The 24459-nt window shown below is 34.7% G+C and overlaps 2 protein-coding genes across 3 annotated transcripts; one reads left to right on the top strand and one right to left on the bottom strand.

Moving 5' to 3' along the window:
- Positions 1 to 2391: 2391 nt before the first annotated feature.
- On the top strand, positions 2392 to 5277 carry LOC17900048 (uncharacterized protein At1g76660). 2 transcript variants are annotated; one of them, XM_006307435.2, is made up of 3 exons: positions 2392 to 2651; positions 3720 to 4866; positions 4958 to 5277. In XM_006307435.2, exons 1-3 carry the CDS (start codon positions 2616 to 2618, stop codon positions 5122 to 5124), a joined length of 1350 nt encoding a protein of 449 aa, XP_006307497.1. In that variant the 5' UTR covers positions 2392 to 2615; the 3' UTR covers positions 5125 to 5277. The 2 variants fall into 2 exon arrangements, with proteins under 2 accessions (XP_006307497.1, XP_023633099.1); XM_023777331.1 differs by having other exon boundaries at positions 4955 to 5277.
- Positions 5278 to 5282: 5 nt separating this feature from the next.
- On the bottom strand, positions 5283 to 7555 carry LOC17900128. Its single transcript, XM_023777332.1, has 10 exons — positions 7381 to 7555; positions 7259 to 7292; positions 7104 to 7163; positions 6803 to 7009; positions 6450 to 6715; positions 6270 to 6369; positions 6137 to 6190; positions 5958 to 6044; positions 5697 to 5825; positions 5283 to 5616 (listed from the first exon to the last, which is right to left on the bottom strand). The coding sequence occupies exons 1-10, from the start codon at positions 7455 to 7457 to the stop codon at positions 5305 to 5307; spliced, it is 1326 nt and encodes a 441-aa protein (XP_023633100.1). The 5' UTR covers positions 7458 to 7555; the 3' UTR covers positions 5283 to 5304.
- Positions 7556 to 24459: the final 16904 nt, after the last annotated feature.

Raw genomic sequence — 24459 nt, 5'->3', positions numbered from 1 at the left:
GTTGTTTCCGAGAGTTGAGTTGAGAAAAGGAGAAGGAGAAGTTCACTTGTGAGATGGAGAAGGTTTGCTTTGCTTTGGTGTTTAAGGCAAGAGAAGCAGATTCGTCACGTCCTGGTAGAATAGAGTTACGACGTATCAAAGCTTCTAAAGGTAATGAATTTTGGTAGGTTTGTTCTTAAGGCGTTTACGTTGATTCTTCTTTTTACAGAAGTGAATTCGGATTAATACTCAGTGAGTTATATGCAGTTTGGTGAGACGCGTTTTCTCTGTTGCGAACTGGGATCAGCAGAGTTTGTAAGTGCGATCGTGGTTTCATCGCTTCTCTGATTGGCACCAATTTTTTTGGGCAGCTTTGTGACGTCTGGATCTTTCTTTTCACCGTAGGATTAAGAAGTTAACGGTTGGTTTATGTTTTAGGGCTTCGTTTCTGCGGCTGTAGTTTTTCTGCTGTTTCTGTCCTTTTGGTTCTTAGAGATTTTTGTTTGTGTGGTTTATTGTAGGGTGTTGTTTGGCTGTTGCAGTCGCGAGGAGAGTCTTTTCTGGTTGTTTTTGTTATTCAAATCACCTTGTTAAGGTGAGTGCGTGACCATGAACTTATCTAAGCGATTGGGATTGGGTGACTTGTTTTGTGATGATTTGTCGGTGAATTGGAAGTGTTATTGGATGTTTAGCTTGCTAGATGGTTTGTTTATGTTATATATGTGGGTGTTATCTCATTGCTTGTGTGTATAGCTCGTAGATGGGAGGATCGCCCTCACTAAGTATTTATGAAATACTTATGCATCTCTTTCTTTGATGCAGGTAAAAGCAAAGTATGATCCGTGAAATCATGGCGAGGAGAGGAGGATGATCTAGGCGCTCATTGGTGTTTTAGATTATTGTTGGATTTGTTAGGGTGTTAGAATGAAATTTAGAAACATGTTAGGATGATCATGTTTTGGATTAATGTTTGGTTGATCTTGCTGTTTTAATGGAATTGTTTTATTGAATTTTTGGTTAAGTCTTCCACTAGTTAATATTGCTGGTTTACTTTAATGAGATTGCTTGGTTTAATTGGTTTAAATTATTATGGTCGGTTTAGCTGATTTGAAATAATTAGGTTAATCCGGTTTGCATGTTTAAAAGAAAAAAAAAATAGGATAGGTTCTTTCAATACTTGTAACACCCCGACCGCCATCTCTCTAGTGGGCCCGATGTTCACCACCAGCCCATGGGCCCACCTTTGTTAATGGGCCTCACGTCCTCTCACTAGGCCCATCAGCTTATTAATATCCGACGGCCGGTTAGCTACGTCCGAGAGGCTTCAAAACTTGTTTACCGACCCTACAAATCACCACATGATCTTTCCCTGTGTTTTGGCCTCACTCACACAGTTCCGACAACCTCTTCCCGGAAGATCACCCATCTTTTGACCAGCATAAGCACGCTTAACTGTGGAGTTCTCTCAGGATCCTTGACCGAAAAGATTAGTGCACTTTGGTGACATAGGTGGCCAAATCAATTCATTTAAACCTCTACGCAACCAGGGTCTCACATTTTATCCGGCTTAACGATCCCGTCACAAATGTGTTATGTCGGGTTTTTGATTAGACCAATTTTAAAAAGACAATATTTTATTTGACAATAATTTAATACATTGAATATTTTATTTTAACTAATAAAAAATTGGATATTAAATGTCCAAAGTAAAAATTGGATAAATTTTATAGAATGATTAAAATATTGTAAATATGTAAACTTTATAAAAATTTGAAGTATTGTTTATATCTTAACTCATAATGAGTTTTAAATATTATATTTTAACTACATATAGATATACAGGTTGTTTGACGAGAAAGATTTGAACCTTGCTCATTATCAAATACACGGGGTTAATATATATTAAAATATTATTAGTTTTATACTTCAAAACGGGGTAAAACTTCATTATACTATTTTTAGCAACAGTAAACTTTTTTTTTTATAACGGCAAATTTATATTTATTAATTAAGTAACATTACAATCAATAGCGTTTTGAATCAAAGAAGGAATATGAGAATAAAAGTAATATACTATCTGTATACTATCTTTTAACAACATTAATATAAGACATGTTGATTCAAACTGATTTAGTTAAGTTTGATATTATGCAATCTTAATAATTTTAAAACAAATTTCAACAATAAATAAAATTTTAAATTTTAAAATTAAAGATAAAAAGTTTTACCTGCGGTTTAAAATATAGTTTTATGTAATTAATTATTGTTTAGGATGAAATAATAAAACTCTAATTTTCGAATTAAATGTGGTTCAAAAAGAAAATTAATTTAGAAGGGACTAATTTCTCCAATGGCTTTTGCTTTACAAAAATTTGCTTTTTCTCTTGCCTCACAGCATCAAATCTACATGGTGTCAGCCTTTGCTTCTTCTTCTTCTTCTTCTAGATGCATCTGCTCAGAGAGAGATAAACAAACCCTAAATGGCGGCTGAATATTTTGTTGCATCCCCACCATTTCACAGCTCCTGAACCCTAAATTCTCACTGAAATGTGTGCTGCTGCTCTCAACTAAGCACAAGAGATTTGTGAGATTTCTAAATCCTGTCCGAAGAAGAAACAGAGATCGTGTGCTGTCTGATGGTAATGGCGAATAGGCTTCCTCTTCGTGAACGGGTATGTTGTGTCTTCAATCCCTAATCTTAGATCCTGCCTGAAGCAATTGCTTTTATCTGATCAGTTAATTCAGTTTCGTTCGTAGCTAAAAATGGAAACTTTCGATTTAGGGTTTTAGTTTCAGGATCTGTTTAGCTTAATTCTCTTACTAGAAGTTGGTGTCTGGACCGATCTTGATGTAGACAAATTTGGACCCTTTCTTAAGAAAGTCAAGTCTTTTTATTCCTGTAATAGAAACTCTTACCAATTTGTAACTAAAAATGGAGACTTTTGATTTAGGGTTTTAGTTTCAGGAACATTTTAGCTTAATTATTACTAGAAGTTGGTGTGTGGACCGTTCTTGATGTAGACAACTATTATTTTTGGACCCTTTCTTGAGAAAGTCAAGTTCTTTGAGTCTTGTAATAGAATCTCTGACCAACTCAGTGCTTCAGAATCGTGGCTTTGATATGGTTAGCTCTGTGTAGTTGATTTATTCTTGATTAGGTTCAACTGACATAAATCTTGTTGAATGCTTCTGTTCTTGTGCTTGCTATGGCTATGTGTGCGCGAGGGTGTGCTGATAGATGTGGATATGTTAATATGAGCACCATTAGCATGATCCTGCTTGAAGCAATCGCTTTTATAGGATCGGTTAGTTTAGTTTGTAGATAAAAATGGAGACTTTTGATTTAGGGTTTTAGTTTTAGGAACAATTTAGCTTAATTCTTACTAGAAATTGGTGTATGGACCGTTCTTGATGTAGACAATTATTATTTTTTGACCCTTTCTTGAGAATGTCATGTCCTTTAAGTCTTGTAATAGAAACTCTTACCAACTCATTGCTTCTGAATCGTGGTTTGATATGGTTAGCCTGAGTGGTTGATTTATTCCTGATTAGGTTCAACTGGTATTGTATAATTTGTGAGTCTTAAGCATTTGATGAAAGGGTTGACATAAATCTTGTTGCATGCTTCTGTTCTTGTGCTTGATATGGTTCTCTGTGTGCTACGATGTGCTGATATGAGAAGAGTTAGTTCCCATTTTCACCATTAGTATGATTCACAGTTCTTTTACTGTTTTTGACAGAGGAAGCAGTGGGTTGGGTGTTTTAGAGTGTTGTCTTGTTTTCGTACGAAAAAAGGAGAGAGACGTATTGTGCCGGCTTCTCGAATACTTGAAGGGAATGTTGCAACTGGACATCATCATCATTCAAATCAACCTCAGGCAGTGGGATTGAGTAATCAAGCTACATCAATGCTTGCTCCACCTTCCTCTCCAGCTTCTTTCTCACATTCTGCTGCTCCTTCGACAATGCAATCGCCAAATTGCCAGCTTTCGTTTTCTGCTAATTCTCCTGGTGGTCCTTCATCCGCGATGTTTGCAACCGGGCCTTATGCTTATGAGAGGCAACTTGTTTCACCACCGGTTATCTCAACCTATACGACGGAGCCATCTACTGCTCCGTTGACTCCTCCTCCTGAGTTTGCACATCTCACCACTCCTTCGTCGCCCGATGTACCATATGCACGGTTCCTGACATCTTCTGCTGATCTCAAGAAAACAGAGAAAGGTGATTATATTTCTTCACACGATCTTCATACAACATACGCACTGTATCCTGGCAGTCCTGCAAGCAGTCTTAGGTCACCAATGTCAAGGACCTCAGGCGATGGTCGATGCTCCTCCTTTCCCGAGCGTGAGTTCTTACCGCAATGGGATCCTTTGGCTTCTCCAAGAACAGGCAAATGTTCAAGGAGTGACTCTAGTTATGCACAGACACCTGAGACTAACAATACTCCAAAGGCATCTGAAAGTTCAAATTTCTTCTGTCCTGACACATTTGCTCTATACTATCGTGACCATGATGCTCCGTTCTCTCAAACTGGTGGAAGACTAAGTGTTTCAAAGGACTCAGATGTTTACCCAACTAGTGGAATTACTCAACGCATTTCCAAGCAAGATATGGAAGAACCAGAAGCATACAGAGCTTCCTTTGGTTTTAGTGCAGATGAAGTCATCACTACAAGCCAATATGTGGAGATCACACATGTGAACGACGACTCCTTCACCATGAGACCACATAGTACATTGGATGCAACTTCACCAAACTGTAATATAAAGACTGCATCAGAACGCAAAGGGCTAAATTTTTATGGCTCAGACGCTAACTTGGACCTGCAAAAAACTGAATATACTAGATGCAACTTACAAGAGCCGCTCGAGTTTTACAATGGTAATATATGTCTTATGAACTGAGTTTTACAATTTACCTCAAATGATGAGAATGTGTTTTGAAACCTCCTGTGTTATATATATGAAAGCAGATCATATGCAGCTGCAACCTGGACACATATCGGTATCAAGCACACCGGGCAATAAAGGTCAAGCAAAGACAAGCAGAAAATACAAGATGGGTCTGTACAGTTCAGATGCAGAAATTGATTATAGGAGAAGTGGACGAAGCAAAGGAGATTTTGCATGGCATGACTAAAAGAGACACTCTTCTTACTCTTCCTATACGTTTTCTTTTAACTAATCTGTAGAGTTTGGTTTGGTTTTATAAATATAGATACATGAACAGATATTGTATTTAATACACTAGATAAACAATTTCAAGCAAAATCTTGGCACAAAGCAAATATAATACAGAGGAACCATATGATTGTCAAGTTCATAGACTCCCTCTTATGAGTTCCGAATGGATGATAAAATGGAAGTTGGAGTCATGGTTAATCCAACGAATGCTTCTATCTTGCTTTTTCGTCACAACTCGTCTCATTTTCGCTCTTTGTGTCTCGGTTAGGCACTTTGATATTGTATTGAAGAGTTCAGCCATGTTGAGAGAAGTATCCTTCGCGTAGTTGTAAACAATCTTTGGCAATAGAATCTTTGTCTCTTTCTCAAATCCAATACTTGTTTGGATGAAATCGTCTCTTGCTTGCCTAAGTTCTTGAAAGATCCCTTCTGCTGTATAAACTCGGACCTAATAAACCATTACATTGTTTTAAAATGGTTAGCTCGGTTTGCGGGGTAAAAGGGAAAGGAGTTGTGTCGATTTAGTACCATTGGATAGGTTGATGCTCCGGTAGAGAGGGCAAAATGAAGAAGTGGTTCGGCATAGTCCAACGCATAAATGTGTCCACCGCTACTCGTCTTCGAACTCTTACCCGGTGAAAATAGCGTCCATAAACGCTACCATGGCCAAAAAAACAGATTTCACATTTTTAGAAAGTACAAGATTTACTAAATACTAATCACTATGGTTTTAATTGAGATAATGTAACATAAATGTATACAAACAACTAAAGTCATAAATAAACTTACTGATGGTGAATGGCAAGGACTAATGCCCATTATCAAACTCTGGATATCATATGCATTTACCCACTCCCCACCTATGTTAATTGCTGCCTGGACAGGTTTAACACATAGTCTTATGAGTTCTCATATGATCAACGATCTAACAAAACAATAGACTCAAGTAAAAGATTAAAATCTCAAACCTTCAAGACCATTGTGATTGTTGTATCTTCACCAAGTCCATATACAATATATGCCTGTAATATTACACAAGTTTTAAGATCATATATGATAGCAAAAACGCGTTCGGAAACTCGAGTTTGCTAATTTGCTTACGTGCATCACCAAAGCATTATGAATGTTGGTCCAGAACGCAAGCTTTTCTTCCCTAGACATCTTTGTTGCATCAACTTTCTCAAGCTTTTGAACCAGCGATCTATGTAATGCAAGAACTTTAAAATACATGTAATGAAAGAAGTTATTTACACTTTGTTTATTTTTACCATGCAATCTCACCTGAAATGTTGAAGCATGCTCTCAATGGACTTTAAATTGTCATCGTCTAAGTAAAGCTTATGGATAACAACTCCAAGTTCTTGTCCACACTCTTCATTCTTTGATTTCTTGAAAAATATGTTATGTCCATTTTCTGAGAGTTTGAAGTATATCACACAAATATTTCTCATAATCTCTTCAGAGAGTTTATTGGGACTAAGAGTGTTTAGACCAAGAAGATCAGCCAAACTCGGGTTACCGGATGAGTCAGATCTTTTTATCTTGTCCTGAAAACGTTTCACAATCAAAATCTAACATTAAAGAAAAATGCAGTAACACGTCAACATATGCATCAACAAATCAAGATCACTCACTGTTTCAGACAAGCTTTTGAAGCTGGCTGAGATAGACTTATCAGACACAGAAGAGACCTGGTCACTGTGAAGTTTGGTCTTAAATGGTGATGATACTGCAGGCAAATAATCTCCGAAAGATGATCTGTAGAGCGAGAGAAGATACAGCTCTAACTGTAAGATCTCTGTCTCGAGCTCCGCAATCTCCCCCTTCAGTTCTTCGTCAGACTGCGAAACTCAAGAACCCCTAAATAGATAAGCTCACATGTATGTATGAATATGAGTTAGATATGTACATGAAAACATGAAAAGTGAAGTTAACCTTAGGCATTGAGGAACCAAGGCTGCACTTCACCTCCTCAACATCCCACATAGGAGATTTCTTAAAACACAAACCAAAAATTTCGGAATATTCAACCTAACTTATCCATCAAGAAATCAATAGTAGATGAATATATTAGGTAAACAAGAACTTACAGAATTGGCTTGAGAAGGCTCCTTTTGAAATGCTCTACAAGAAGATGAATGAATAAATAAGACAAACCAAAACAAGATTTAATCTTCAATAACTTGAGATTAACAAGGGTAAAGCAAAGTACCTTGGAGTACTTAGCTGAGAAGAAGATGAAGAAGAAGAAAAAGAAGAAGATGAATAATGATAACTCTTCGAAGGCATTGTCTCTCTAATAAAACTTAACTTGAGAACATGAGATGATAATAACAAAGAAGATGATGAGTATAATAAAAGGAAGAACCAAGAGAGAAGATGGGAAGGTGAAAAGGACAGTGATTGGGTTTGGTATCCGAACAAAGCCACCACTAGGTGAAAAAGAATCTAACAGAACCACATATATACCAAATCTTATGAAGTTTCTAAATTATTTTTAGATAATTATAAATCAAATGATTAGACAAGACACTTATACCAAATCAAACCCAATCCTACAAAAAACAAAAAAATGTTAGTTAATTTATCTTGTCTACAAGTATAAAAGAGGAAGAACCACTCCTCTTATTAACAATAGACATTACCAAATCTATGTTTTATGATAAATTAAATGCTAAACGAAAAAAAAGAATTATTATATATGTATATACAATTTATATTGTAATTTAATTTCTGTATTGATGAAACCTCAAATGATGCCATAATATCGAATTGAGTTCACTTGGCTTGAAGCCCAATTCGGTAAATTTTTTTAAGTCTGTTTTCTCAAAAAAGTTTTTTTTTTTTTTGTCATTTGTTCTTAATGTGGAAAAAAATTATAAATTGAATTATTGTAATTTTTAGTTTTACTTTGTCTTCAATTTTTCATTTCTAGTTTAATTGTCTTCAATTTTTTATTTATTTTTTAATTCTTGCTATTAGAAGTATTTTATTTTATTTTAACAATTCTATTTCTTTTTTTCAAATGCAAATTAAAATTTAATACTATATATCATAATTTTTATATAATAATATATTTGAAAAAGGATAAAATAATGATTTAATTGATAATCATGATTAAAATGTTTTCTTTGTTCGCAAGGTCCAATCCTCATTATTCGATCTATTATATTCTATCCTCCTTGAAATCGTCAAAGTTTAACATTGAGCTAATCACACTTTGATATCTATCATCTTTACCCTTATTTTTCTTGGGCCTAGATGGACACCCATGTGATGCAATATTGTTTGTCTTATTATGTTTCAGGAATTTGCATATTCATCTCCATGACTCCATGCATATGTAAAAATCTATAATAATTAATATTGGGGAATTCTCTTAATAATACCACTAAAATGAATATATTTTCTAAAAATACCATTATGAGTTTTATTTTTCAAAAATACCATTAAATACATTTTCTCAAAAATACTACAAAACTAAAACTAACTTCAAAATCTTAAACACTAAACCCTGCACTATAAACTATACCCTAAATATAAATAGTCAACCCAAACATTTTAAAAAAAATTCTACACCTTCAAATTTTTTTTTATGTTTATGATTTTTTTGGAAAATAAGACTTTTGTGGTAGTTTTGGAAAAAAAAACTTAAAATATGGTATATGAGGGAATTTCTCATTTATATTCAATTAATTAATAAAATTCTCTAATCCCACGTTAAAATTTAATAAACCTGATAAAATAACAAGATAATATTTATGGTCTCATCATATTATAAATTTACAAAATACATTCATATATATATTACACATGTAAGAAAATTTAGTGAAATATGATTCTTATGTGAGAAATTGATAACAATAACCTTTTTATGATACCCTCTTTTAAAAATACCCTCTTTTTTTACCATTTTCATTTTTGCCCTCTCTTAATTTTTAATGGCTATTTTACCCCTATTTGAAAGAATATTCTTTCACAAAGGAAGGAATATTCCTTCCAAAAATTTCCCCCCAAAAAATTTCCCGCCAAAAACTTTCCCGCCAAAATTTTCCCGCCAAAAAAGTTTTCGAGAAAAACTTTTCCCGCCAAAAATTTTTCCGAGAAAATTTTCCCGCCAAAATTTTTTAAAGGGTTTACAAGATTTTTTAAAGGGTCTTTTAAAGGGTTTACAAGGGTTTTTAAAGGGATATACAAGAGTTTTTAAATGCTTTTTAAAGAGTTTTAGAAGCCTACAAAGGTTTTTAAATGGTTTTTAAATAATTTACAATGGTTTTTAAAAGTTTTTATAAGTTTATAACAGTTTTAAAAGGATTTACAAGAATTTTTAAAGGATTTTAAAAATTTACAAGGATTTTTAAAGGTTTTTTAAAAGGATTTACAAGTGTTTTTAAAAGGATTTAAAAGTATATTTAAAGGCATACAAAGATTCAAAAATAGTTTTAAAGGATTTACAAGAAGTTTTAAAGGGTTTTAGAAGTTTACAAAGGTTTTTGAAGGGTTTACAAAAGTTTTTAAAGGTATTACAAGTTCTTTAAAATGAGTTTTAAGGATTTACAAGGGTTTTTAACGGGTTTTAGAAGTTTACAAAAGTTTTTATTAAATGATTTATCACTGTTATAAGTGGTTTAAAGGGATTTACAAGTGTTTATAAATGTTATAAAATGATTTACAATGGTTTTAAAAGGTTTACTCAAGTTTTGAAAGGTTTTGGATGACTTTTAAAAGATTTACAAGGGTTTTTAAAGGATTTTTTAAGGGAATTATAAATATTTACAAGGTTTTTTTAAGAAATTGCGGAAAAATTTTGCTGAAATTTTTTGGCGGAAAAATTTTTGCCGAAAATTTTTGGCGGGAAAATTTGGCGGGAAATTTTTCGGAAGGAATATTCTTTTTGTTGGAAAGAATATTCCTTTTTCATCATGGGTTATAATAAAGGAGGGTAATTTAGTCATTTTGTATATTGAAGAGGGTATTTTTGAAAATGAACACCTAGAGAGGGTACTTGTAGAAAAGGGTATCATAATAAAGGTTAGTTGTGCAAATCTCCCATCTTATGTAGTTCATTTTTTCTTAAATTAATTTTATTTTTTGTTAGAATTCATTTCTAATATTTTTATTCCATACATGTGTAAAATAACAACAAGGAACAATGAAATAGCAAGGCCACACAAACACGAGAAACATATAAAACAACAAGGAAAATCAATCCACAAATCAAATAAACACAAGGCTCAATTCAATCTAAATACCCAGAAGATTTAAAAATTAAGAATATACCTATAATTTTGTATAATTAAATCTCTTTCTTTAATTTGTATAACTTGGACTAAAATACCCTTTTGTATATGAGATATTATTTAGCGAGATAATAAACTAGATATCAACTAATTTTTATTTACCCAAACAATATTTATTCATCAACTAGAAAGAGCAAAACATATTATAAGTTAGATAATTATTTATTGAGCTAACATGATAAAGTATATGTATATCGATAAGTTTATAAATATATTGAATTAAATAATATTGTATCGCGATAAATGTTTAATTATACTAGGATTTACCCCGTGGTACATCAGAGGTCTATAGTTTAATATATTTTTTCGGTTGGTCATTTTCGTAATTGGTTTATATAGTCTAGTTTTGTACGTGTTTATTTCATTTAATTTTATATAATTTTATGAATTTGTATTATAAGCAGATTCATGGATATATGTGGTCAATCCGCAGGACGATTTTGTTTTAAATAAAAAATTATATTTTAACTTAACCTGTAAAAAAATTTATTATAGACAACCGGTAAAAAAAAAATTCTCATATTTATGTAAATTCAAACCCGTTCAATCATATTTATGTACAATATTATTATGTTTTAAAAAAAAATTAGAGTTAAAACATCTAGAACACATAAAAGAGATTAGCTATTTGATGTCTACATTGTGTTTGCTTTTGATGGATCTTTCAAGAGTTTAGGTTTATCCACTTCAACTGTATCTCCTCAATCTCACATATTTTTCCATTACAACAATACAGCCATATTTATACTACATGATTGTTGCATAATTAACCTAACACTTAAACTAAACAAACCTATTTACATATGAGCCTTTGTTAACTTCAGGCCCAAAGACCTTTTCCTCTTTCATCTTCTTCCTCCTCTTATGACATAACATCTTCTTCTTCTTCTTGCATATGCTCACTCTTCTCCTTGTTTTTTTTTTTTTTGAATGTAATGTTAAATTATATTTAAAGAAAAAATAAACGTTTTTACAACTAGTGCAACCAAATTTGAAAAATATGCTAAACGTTTCAACTTAATAAAAACATCTTTAAAAGAGATTGACTAAGTACGAGATTGGAGCCACCGAGTAAATCCTTCATCATACCGCCTATCTCCCATTCGTCTGATCGCATGAATCTGATTTTTAATTTGTCGATCAATCCATCCTATGATTATTGATGCAGCGTGTGGGGGAGCCCCATGTTTCCTTCCATTGCGCTCTCTCCATAGCATATAGACCACAGTTTGAAAGACGTACCGAACAAGAAACTCCTCAACCTGGTCTTGATGAGCTCGAGAAATGAAGTCGATGAGAGCTTGCCAGTTAGTCGTAAAAGCCGATTTTAACAACCCCCTAGCAAGCGCTTCCCACACTTTTGAAGCATAAAGACACACAAAGGAAAACTGATCTCTTGTTTCAGTGTGTGTTTCACATAACATACAAACTCCCGAGACATTCCGATTCCACATAGCCATGTGTGCACCCGTAGGAAGACGATCAAGGACTGCTAACCATATACAGAAAGCTTGCTTCAGAGTGGCATGGGCGAACCAAACCCCTTTGGCCCAGCTGACCAAACTCCCTGCTGTTCTTACATGGTTCCAAGTGTCCCTAGTTGAAAATCGAGGTTTAAACTCATCATTTTTACCCCTGCCAAAGCACCACATCTGATTCGATTCCTCTGTTTTGGTAAGCAAGGCTGAGCTCATCTTCAAGTGAGTTTAGAAGTTATCCACGATGGTGTCTTCTTCGTCTGATCATCCAAGCTGCTGCGACCGTACTTTCTCTTTTAACGCCCATGTCAATGATCCCTCTTTCACCAAGAACCTCTGATAAGTAACCCAAGCTCGACCAGCGATCAAACCAGAAAGAGGCGGTGTGCCCATCTCCCAGTTTAACTCTGCAAAAACCCTTTGCTATATCCTGATAGTTCAACAACTTACGCCATATCCAAGAGCCCTTAGTCACTCTATTTTTAACGGACCAAAAGGTGTCATTCTTAAGCAGATTCTTAGTTACCCAAGAAGCCCAGAACGATTTGCTGTGAGAAACTAGTCTCCAAATCAACTTCAAACAACTTACTTGGTTCACTTCAACAAGAGATCGCAAGCCTAATCTCCCTCTTCCTTAGGCTGACATACTTGGTCGCATGCAATTTTTGCTTTATGAGGATTCATCTCTGCTCCCGACCAGAGGAAAGCAGAGCATAATTTATTAAGTTCACCGATGCAAGCTTTTGGAAGACGAAACGCACCTAGCCAGAAATTACAAGTACTCCAGAGAATTGAGATTATAAGATTCAACCGGCCTGCAAAAGATAGAAAACGAGCTGTCCAGGATCCAATGCCGTGTCTAATTTGTGCTATTAATGGCGCGCAGTCTTGGAGTGATAGTTGCTTAGTGACCAGTGGGAGGCCCAAGTAACGTACCGGAAGACAACCAACACTAAACGGGTAGCAAGTCGCTATTTGTTGACGAGCTTCAGTTGTGGTTCCAGTCATATACATAGTAGACTTTTCCATACTGATTTTAAGACCCGACTTACGAGCAAAAGCTGAGAAGACATCCACAATACCATCAATAGAACGCACTTTCCCATCCGAGAGCACCATGAGATCATCGGCAAAGCTTAAATGTGTTAAGCTTAAAGCCTTACAACTAGGATGATAACCAAATTTTTTCGCACCCGCCGCCTTGTCAAGCATTTTCGACAGAACATCCATACATATGACGAATAAATAAGGGGATAGAGAGCAGCCTTGACGTAGACCCCGAGAACTCCGAAAATATCCTGCCAGCTCCCCATTGACTTGGACAGAAAATGAAGCCGTGGTGATACAAAGAGAATCCAATAGATAAAAGACGGAGGGAAATCCATCGCCGCAAGAGGCTTTGTCAAGAAAGTCCATTGGACCGAATCAAATGCTTAAGAAATATCAATCTTTATAGCACACCGCCCAGAAACTGTATTCTTGTGATAGTCTTTAACCAACTCCGTGGTAAGTAAGACATTTTCGATTAAAAGACGATCTTGAACAAAAGCCGTCTCTTTGTTTCTCTTTTGTAGATTTAAGCAATGAATCAACTTCCAAACATACCCATGTATTTCTATACGGAATATTACGTCACTATTTTATATGCATATTTAATTAAAAATTGGTTTCAATTTCAGAAAACATATCTGAGTCGAATCGTGGAAATTTTACAGTCTCATGTCTACTCCTCTGATCCAATTTCCATTGATAGGACTCCATTTTTATGCGATTTTCTATTATATTCATCTATGCCACCATCTTTATTATAACTCTTCATCAGCCGCCAACGACGATGAAGATGAGAGAGACGGTCAAGTTGATAAGCATGGAGGTTTGAGTTCATCATTGACAAAGAAGTCGCTATGGGGCTGATGAAGAGTTATTGTTTCGAGTTCATATGTCATTTTATATACACTTAATGGGCTGTTAAGCCCAATGTAAACGTATATTAAAACCCAATGTTAACGTATTCTTTGCGAATGAACCCGATTTTAACAATCCGGGTTATGCAATAATCGTGTGACCCGATTGGAAACTGAAAAAGAAAAATGTAATTTTAATGAGCTGTGTAAGAAATATGTTGAGAGATTGGTTTTTTAGTCAATCACATGGGTAAAATGAACTTGGTCAAATTGTATTTCAAAAATGTTAAGATAGATGATAAATATATATTTTTCGTGTTAACTCATTTGTTATATCATATGTAAAAAATAAAAAGTTGCGTATAGTTTATTTATGGTATGGATAACCAATTTATTAGTATGCTAACTAATATAATATCATGATTATATATAAATTATGTGTTAAATGTATATATATCATGCTAACTCAGTTAGCATAGTTATACACAATTATAAGAAAAGCATATATATGCATAATTTTATTTTTTGGTTATGTGATACGCTTGATAATTTTTTTAAATAATGTATATCTATAATTATAGTGATAACAATAATAATTTTGTTAAGTAATATTATATCTGGTAAATATCAAATGCAAGTAGATAATGAGAAAATTTAGAATAGAGATAAAAAGAAAAAAAACAACTAAGGACAATGATGCAACTTACCTTGCCGATTTACCGTAGAAACAGTGACACAAATGTGTCACTTAATTTTTCGTTCTTCTGGATACATTCTTTGTAAATACTCTAAACACACATCACACAATCTTAATTCTTCGATAAGCCATGTTTATGCACTCACCTTGATATGGAATGAACAATGACAAAACCACACAATTAAAGGCAGCACAGAACACTCCTAACACCACATCAACAAGATATCCTTTCCCTTGAACCAAACTCTCAAGAACAGCCCTCAAATCCATCCTAAACTCACAAAAACTTCACAAGGAAACTTAGAACCTTCTTCACTCTCTAGAAATATTAAAAGCGGCTAAAACACATTCCAAAGGTTGACTCTCCTCTTTTACGTCCGAGCCCTAGTGTTAACCAACCCAAACCAAGTTGATTTTGTAATTTGAAACAATCCGGCTGAACCAAAAAATGTTGGTGTCGATCGACACCACCCATTTTTGAACACGGGTGTTACAATTCTTCCCCACTAACATGGATTTGTCCTCGAATCCTTCAACACCATCCATTAGTCAAGGACTCCGTGCAACGATCACCATGGTCCGCACTCCTATAACTAATCCCTTCGAGGTCTCTATCTAATCAATATACTCACGTTCCATACCCTATTTGCGCATACTAAAAAAACTTATCCTGTTCACAGGTCGCAACCCATGAATCATACTGACTCGTCATCAGGACTCTGCCTTTAGACTTCGATATCCAGGAAGTCTCACTGCACCCCCCACTCTCAGGTCACAACCTTCAAGTAATACCGGCTCACTATCAGGCCCTCAGCCTTAAAGCTACGATATCTAGGGAGTCACTTTCGCTCTCGGGGAGTCACCCTAAAGTGTGCTCTCGAATCGTCATTTGAGGCTATCACATGTTATTCGAGCAAATAAGTCTAAACGCCCTAAGCATATCTCTAGATCATATATACCTCCCGTAGTTCTCTTATAGCATCACAATGATATACTAACCACCATACCAAAAACTTTCCAAACATAGAACAATATTCCCCATAATTGTACATTTTTAGAAACTCACCACATATTTCTTTTCTATGACAACACAAGTAAACTCCAAAAATACTCAATTATTAAACTCCAAAGTCATAATCGTTACAACCAAAACAAAACTCAACTCCAACACGGAGAACAAATTAAGACCAACAGTCTAAACCTCGACTTGCTTGTCGAACCACTTCCGGAACATTGCCTTCATCATGGCCTCTGTCTCCCAAGTCTCCTCAAAAATCCCATCAAAGTCCCATTGGACTCTCATCAAAGAAATCTTCTTACGCTGAAGTTCCTTATCCCGCCTCTCGAGAACCCTCACTAGTCTCGCCACAAAATTCATGTTGGGCTGAAGACCTACAGAAATCTTAGCCAACACCTCGTCATCCTTATGCAAACACTTCTTTAGCATCGACACATGGAAGACCTTGTGAAATGCCTACATAACCTCAAGTAGCTCCAACTAATATGCCACCGGTACAACCCGCTCAACAATCCTGAAAGGACCCATCTACCTTGGACTCAACTTAGACTCAGTAAGAGACCTGTTAGGACAACGCATCATCGCCATCCTGAGATACACCCAATCTCCCACCTCAAACTCCAACTCATTTCGTCTCTTATTAGCATAACTCTTCTACTGATCTTGAGCGTCCTTCATGTTCAGTTTCAGAACTCGGATCTTCTCTGAGATTATATGAACAAAATTGGCACCATCTATGCTCCTATCCCCCCCCTCCACTTGAGTCCAGTATAACGGTGTACGATATGGGCACATGGCCTCTCATACAACGCCTCAAGCCATCCAATACTCGCTTGGTACCTATTGTTGTAGGAAAAGTCCACAAAGCTCAAGTGACCCCCCCCCCAATGACCACCTCAGTTCAACACATACATCCTTAATAAATCCTCAAGCGTCTGAATAGTCCACTTGATTGACCATCTATCTGAGGATGATACGTTGTGCTCAAATGCACATTCATGACCATCTCTTCTTGGAAAGCCCTGCAGAACGCAAAAGTGAAATTCGAATTCCGGTATGATACAATACTGGCCGGAACACCATGAAGCTTTACTATCTCCAGCACATACTTCTTGGCCAACACTACAGCTCCATTAGTTTTTTTAATAGCCAGGAAATGTGAAGACTTTGTAAAACAATCCACAGTAACCTAAATGGCATCTTTAAAAAGAGACACCAGTGAACCCACCACAAAATCAACTATGGAATAGGGAAATTCTGTAATAACCCGCTCGGCACTTGGTGCTTGCGACCCAGTTAGCAACATCCTTCTTCTGCTTTTGTTCCCGACCCAATTATAATACCGCTTAAGATCCTGGTACATCTGTTGACAAAAAAAAAATCCTGGTACATCTCGATCGCTCCCAGATAAATAGAAAACATACTACAATGAGCCTCTTCCACAATCTCTTGTTCGAATTTGTCGGTTTATAACGATTTATAAAAACTAATCACAAATTCAATTGCCAGGACTCATGTAAATATTGAATTAAAATCTATGTCATCATATTATGAATATACCTCGGTAGTTTGCAGCAGAATGATGAACTGAAATAAACCAAGGTTAAAAGCACTCCAAACGTTGTGCCTCTACTGGTATCCACACGCACACAAACTGGATCACACGGGATCCTAGTGCCGTCGAGATCAAATCAAAAAATTGACAAACTGTTTTGTCCTCTTGTGTTGGGAGATGAGCGGCAAGACTTGTGTGTTATATAATTGAAAACAAAGTTCATTATATACTAGTACACACATTAGCCTAAGTCGTTTAGGATGTTAATGGGCCAAGCCCAATGCTCATTACATACATTATATATAAACATATATACATATATATATATATATATATATATATATATCAAATATATTATATGTTTTATATAAATTATATTTATAATTGCACAAATATAATCATAGGTGTATATCTTATATAACATATGATATACTATATAAACCCAACCTTGATCCAGTCTGCTTAGGTGTGTGACCCTGTAAAATCGTATAATATTAGTAATGAACTTCTAAAGTCATTAATTATAAGAGGCTTCTAGCAAAACTTTATAATCATCTAATATTATTCGAATTTTGAACCTTGTCGATACAACTTAAACTAGAGTAAGTACAAATGATTTCAGGACATTCTCAAGAATCTCCCACTTGTACTGGAATTAATTATTTCTGGTAATCCTTTCGTCTCTACTTCTCGATCTTAGCATAAGGCAAGAAACTAGATCATATTTATCGAACTATGATTTATACTAATAAAACAAACGATTGTCTTTCACCTCGTTTGAGCACGGTCATGCATTTTCAGTACCAAATCTTCGATAGGCCCAAAGATATTTATCTCCTGTTATATAGAAGGGACAAATCCCATCTTGTTCCATCCATGTGTTTCCATCCATGTTCCTTACAAAATTCATAATACGTCCAATCACTGTTTTTATAATCACCTTTTACAGTTGATGTTTGAGAGAGTCAAAAAGCACTAATCCATGTATAAGAAAACAAGACGAACTCAGGTCAAAGGACTATACTCTATAGTTGTAATGAGAAACTCTTATGACACTCGTATAACATTCTTGTAGAGTTCTCATTGCGGGGCAATCCAATATTGTCTTCTCCAACACATATTAATGTGATTGAATTTTATACTACATATCAATAACTCCACTAAACTTAGTCATCAAGTCACCTAACATAGTAGTCATTTATAGTTATCAATGTCCCATTTAAATAACCTTGACTAGGGACATCAATAATTTACGTCATCATTCACTTATAGGTTTCATGATCAAGTTACGTACTTGATGACCTATAAGAATGAAATAAATTATTTTGGGCCAATTATTTAATTACTCAATAACCAAATAATACTGAAACAAATTTCATTATTTTGAAAATAAAAGCAAATGTAAGTAAACATAAACATCGTATCAGAAAAATAAAATTCTCCCACTAGAATCAAGATCACATCTTAAGATATCTAATGCCTACAACAGTAGTATGACTCTCATGCCTAGGCCATGGAAGAGCCTTGGTTAAAGGATCTGCAACATTTTCATCCCTGGAGACTCTGCTAATCTTCACATCTCCTCTATCAACTATATCATGAATGAGGTGAAATCATCTTAGAATGTGTTTGGATTTCTGGTGAGATCTGGGTTCCTTTGCCTGAGCGATGGCTCCATTGTTATCACAATAAAGATCCACCAGGCCAGAAATGCTAGGAATCACACCAAGTTCAATAATAAACTTCCTAATCAAAACATCTTCTTCTGCTGCTTTAGAAGCAGCAATATATTTAGCTTCAGTTGTAGAGTCTGCAACGATGCTCTGTTTGGAGCTTTTCCAACTAACCGCTCCTCCATTTAGACAAAAGATAAATGCAGATTGAGATCGAAAATCATCTTTGTTTGTCTGAAAGCTGGCATCAGTGTAACCACTCATAACAAGCTCATCACTTCCTCCACAGACCAAGAACTTATCCTTAGTTTTTCTTAAATACTTAAGGATATTCTTGATTTTTGTCCAGTGACTTTCACCTGGATCAGATTTGTATCTACTCGTCATGCTTAAGTCACATACCACATCTGGACGAGTACAGAGCATGGCATACATGATAGAACCTATATCATAAGCATATGGGATTCTAATTATGCACTTTCTCTCATCATGTATTGAAGGACACTGAGTCTTGCGAAGAGTTATACCATGAGACGTTGGTATAAAGCCTTTCTTAGAGTTGTGCATATTGAACCTGTGCAAGACCTTTTCAATATAAGTATATTGACTTAGTCCAATTAGTCTGTTTGGTCTATCTCTATAGATCCTTATTCCAAGAATATAAGCGGCTTCTCCCATGTCTTTCTTTGAAAAGAAATTTCCTAGCCAAGTTTGAACAGACTTAAGCAAAGGGATGCCATTTCTAATAAGTAGTATGTCATATACATACAATATCAGAAATGTAAATGCGTTCCCACTAGTCTTCTTGCAAACGCAAGGTTCTTCTTCATTTCTAATGAAATCAAACTCTTTGATTGCCTCATTATTACAATGATTCCAACTCTGAGATGCTTGCTTCAATCCATAAATAGAGCGTTGAAGTTTGCATACTTTCTGAGCATTTTCATGATGTGTAAAACCTTCACGTTGTGTCATATACACATCCTCTTCCAGATTTCCATTATGGAAAGCTGTTTTCACATTAATTTGCCAAATCTCATAATCATAATAAGCAGCAAAACTAGGAGAATCCGAATAGATTTAAACTTTGCGACTGGAGAATAGGTTTCATCATAGTCAATACCATGAATCTGTTTGTAATCTTTAGCTACCAGTCTAGCTTTGTGTATCCATATATTACCATCCATTTCAACTTCTTGAAAATCCATTTATACTCAATGGCTTTTACACCATCAGGAAAATCAACCAAACTTTGTTTTGTGACATGGAATCCATTTCGGGTTTAGCGGCCTCTAAACACTTATCAGAGTCAGGTCCCATCATCGATTTTTCATAGGATGTAGGTTCATCATTCTCTATAATCAATATATCATGATGACATATCCTTTGGACGTACGCACCTCAGGTTCCACATGTGTAGATTCTACGAATCTTCGTAAATCTAACTGATGATCTTCTTGAATAAGTGGAGCAATCTCCTGTGGTTCTGAAGCTTCTTCGAGCTGTACCTTTTAGAAAGAAATTATCTTTCTAAAAAGACACAATTCCGAGCTACAAACACTTTGTTCTCGGTAGGTTTGTAAAACTAATAACCTTTATTTTCCTTAGGAGAACCAATGAAGTAGCACTTATCAGATTTTGGTCCAAACTTATCAATAATTAAACGTTTGACATAAGCTTCACAACCCCGGATTTTCAGAAAAGACAAATTAGGAACCTTTCAAGTCCATATCTCATACGGTGTCTTTTTAACTGATTTTGATGGACAATATGTAGCGTAAACGCATACGTTTCTAGAGCGTATCCCCAAAAGGATATTGGAAGATCTGTGTGCCTCATCATTGACTGAACCATATCTTATAAAGTTCGATTTCTTCTTTCAGACACACTGATCGGCTCAAATTTGCCCTGAGCTACTTTCTCAATTAAGAGATCATTGTAGTACTTAGGGATCGAAAACACACAGACTCAACGATTACACAGTAAATATTTGATATTAAAATTAAGCTAAGCAAGCAAGGTTTCAATATTAAAAACAGCAAATTAAAATAAAGATTGGTTTTTAAAACAATATGAGAAAACGCTAGGCTCAGGGATATTCTCAGGAAATTCAAAATTGCAAATAAATAATTGTCAGGATTTATAAAGCACCGTTCTTGAATTCAAATCACAAAAACATAATCAATCAACTTTCGTTGCAAAAACTATCTATGTCTAGAACCCTAAATTCCAAATCTCTTTGCAAATTTATAAGTTTAGACATGCATTTAATTCAGGTTTGATAAGTTCACAAAATCCCTAAACCAAATCTCTTTGCGAATAGGTATTTTGCTCATCTAGATTATTTTCAGGACATCAATAACACTTTCGTGTCTACCAATTAACCTAAGATCAGATTCTAGGTTGCTTTCACTACTCTAGAACATATTAACCACAATCTAGATAAAGAACTCTATTGATTCAATCCTAACAATCTAACAACCTAACAATTCATGAATTCCTTTGAAAACCCTAAACCTAACAAGAGATCTACTCAGACATGTTGAATGAAACAAACATATATGAATTCAAATAGATATCATAAAAGAAAGTAATATAAGAAGTCAAGGAGTTCTGAATCTTTTCTGAAGGAGGTTTTGATTATTCTCTCCCAGCTCTCTACAAATCTCTCTCTCCAAAATAAAGCTTAAGTCTTAACAAAACCCTAAAAACTCAATATATATGTCTTAACTACAAACTGGGCTTAATTGCAAATAAGGGAAACTTCTGAGCCAAATCTGCAAATCTTCTGAACTTCAATTAAGCGTGAAATTCAATTGCCGTCAGATATTGGTGTCGATCGACACCAGAAGTTGTGACGCTCGACACTCACACCAAATATGCTCTCCCGGTACGTTCCTTCGGCACATCTTCTCCAAATGCTCCCAAATGCTCCAAAAAGCTCCAATCTATGCCAAATAGCTCCTAATCCTTAAATGACTGCAAAAGATTCGAAAACACTATAAAAGCTCTATAAATAAGACTTATATCATGACCAAAAACCCGTAAAAACCATTATATATCACACACCATTCCATTGAGGTGTTCCTGGAGGAGTGAGATGTGAAACAATTCCACATTCTCTTAGATGATCACTGAAAACTTGGCTTAAATATTCTTCTCCACGATCTGATCAAAGAGCTTTAATTGTTTTGTCAAGTTCATTTTGTACTTCATTCTGAAATTCTTTGAATTTTTCAAATGATTCAGATTTATGTTTCATTAGATAAACATAACCATATCTACTGAAGTCATCAGTAAACGTAATGAAGTAATGATAGTTTTCTCTAACACTTAAGCTCATTGGTCCACATACATCAGAATATACAAGGCCCAATAAGTCACTTATTCTCGCACTGTGTCCAGTAAAAGGAGCCTTAGTCATTTTACCTAATAAACAAAATTCACATTTTTATATGATTTATAATCAAATGAGTTCAAAATTCCATCACTATGAAGCTTTTGAATGCGTTTCTCATTTATATGGCCCAAACGACAATGCCAAAGAAAAGTAGGATTCTAGTCATTAGACTTAAACATTTTAGTATCAATATTATAGATAGGCACACTTTGGTTCAGAACATAAAGCCCATTCTCTAATGGACCGCTACCATAAAAAATATCACCACGATCAAATGAACAACACTTGTCTTTAAACAAAAAATGAAATTCTTCCAAATCCAAACAAGAAATAGAAATGATATTCCCGCTTATAGCAGGTACATCGTAGCAGTTCTTAAGTTCTAAAACCGTGCCAGAAGGTAAAGATAGATTAAATGTTCCTACAGCCAATGCAACAACTCTTGCTCCATTCCCCACTCGTAGGTTCAATTGTCCTTTTCCCATAGCTCTACTATTACTTAGGCCCTGCATATTAACACATATATGAGTGCCACAGCCGATATCCAATACCCAAGAAGTAGAACTGGAAGTAGAAACATTTACTTCTATAACATAGAAACTTGGAGAAGAAGTCTTAAAAATCTTCTTATTCTTCTTCTTCAGATCTTCCAAGTATTTCGTGTAGTTTCTCTTCCAATGCCCAGAGCCCTTACAATAATGACATTTGTCATCACCAAAGAGACCAGTCTTGAACTTAGGAGACGGATAAGATTTACCTGGATTCTCAATCCCGATTATCTTACCTTTTCCTTTGTTTTTTATTTGTTTCTTAAACTTTTCGGCCCCTTGCACCATTAGGACATGTGGAGTGTCCTGTCTGATGTTTGGTTCAACAGCTTTGAGCATTCCATGCAGCTTAGTCAAAGTCTTTGTCAAGCTGTTCATATTGTAATTCAAAATGAAATGGCAATAGCTTGACGGCAATGACTACAAGATGATATCCAGTTTAGCCATGTTATCAACATAACTCATCATCTTAATGACATGTTGGATAACTGGACTGTCTTTTGGTAGCTTGCAATCAAAGAGAGACTTAACAGTGATTATCTCAATCAGAGAGTCCACATTCTCATAATGCTTCTGCAAGTCCGAGTTCATGGTAGCCAACATGAGAAAATACACATCGGCCATATCACTAAAATTCTTATCATAAACATTTCTCTCTGGATGTGGAAGATTTGCCTTAGGCTTCTCAAGTGGCAAATTCTTTTGAAGGACATATTTCTTTTTCTCCGACTTGAGAACAATTCTTAATTTTCTATACCACTCGAGGAAATTCGATCCATTCGGATCGTAGTGAAAATGAAGTGTGGGAGTTTGAAATCTCTGTATCAAAAGAATAGCAGATGTTAATATGATGTTCATAAAATTTGAGAAATCCCAATTATTAGGAAAACTCATACTATCCTCAAAATAAAAATTTCCTCAAATGAGCATAGTATTCCAAGATCCTTATTTCACTAAAATTCAAGTGAGCAACATCCTTGCTAATTATATCCAATATAATTCTTGGTTGTTAGATGACATCCAATGTCATATTTAACATATGTCTCTAAGCCCAAAACCATTTTGATAACCTTGCAAGTAAACCAATCTTTTAATTCAAATGGTAACCATTACCATCTCTCTTATTCATGTAATTGTGGACACTCTCCTTGGTACACCCATCACACAATGAAACAAGTTTTGACAATTGATAAAATTGGGAAGACATCAAATACACTTGATATTAATAGAGGAATTAATTTATATGTTAAATCTTATATTTTAACCATTTAAATAATATATAATTAATTCATAACTAATATGTAAAATTATTAATTTTAAATCACTCTTAATCATATTAAGACGTTTTAAAATAAAAAATTTATTTTAATCTAATTAAAATTTGTGGAACTATAAATTACCAAATATTTGTGATCGCCTAACACAGAGAGTACTACGTTATCAACTATAAACTAAAAACATTAATATTTATTTTAGTATACATTACACTGTTTGTTGTCCTCTCTCAGCCACAAGAAAAAAATAATCTATATTAATATTTTTGAAGTACGTTTTGGGTTATAACCTTTTATTTTGTATCGATATTAACATTTTTGAAGTACCTTTTGTGATCTACCCTTTTATTTTGTAACATTTTCATAATTAAACCCTTGCCATTTGATTAAATAGAAAAAGTTTATGATAAATTTTGTAATTAAATCTTAATAAAATTGCAAAAT

Source organism: Capsella rubella, unplaced genomic scaffold (assembly GCF_000375325.1).
Source record: "Capsella rubella cultivar Monte Gargano unplaced genomic scaffold, Caprub1_0 scaffold_1, whole genome shotgun sequence".
Classification (NCBI taxonomy): domain Eukaryota; kingdom Viridiplantae; phylum Streptophyta; class Magnoliopsida; order Brassicales; family Brassicaceae; genus Capsella; species Capsella rubella.
This window is presented reverse-complemented; position numbering and strand designations above follow the sequence as displayed.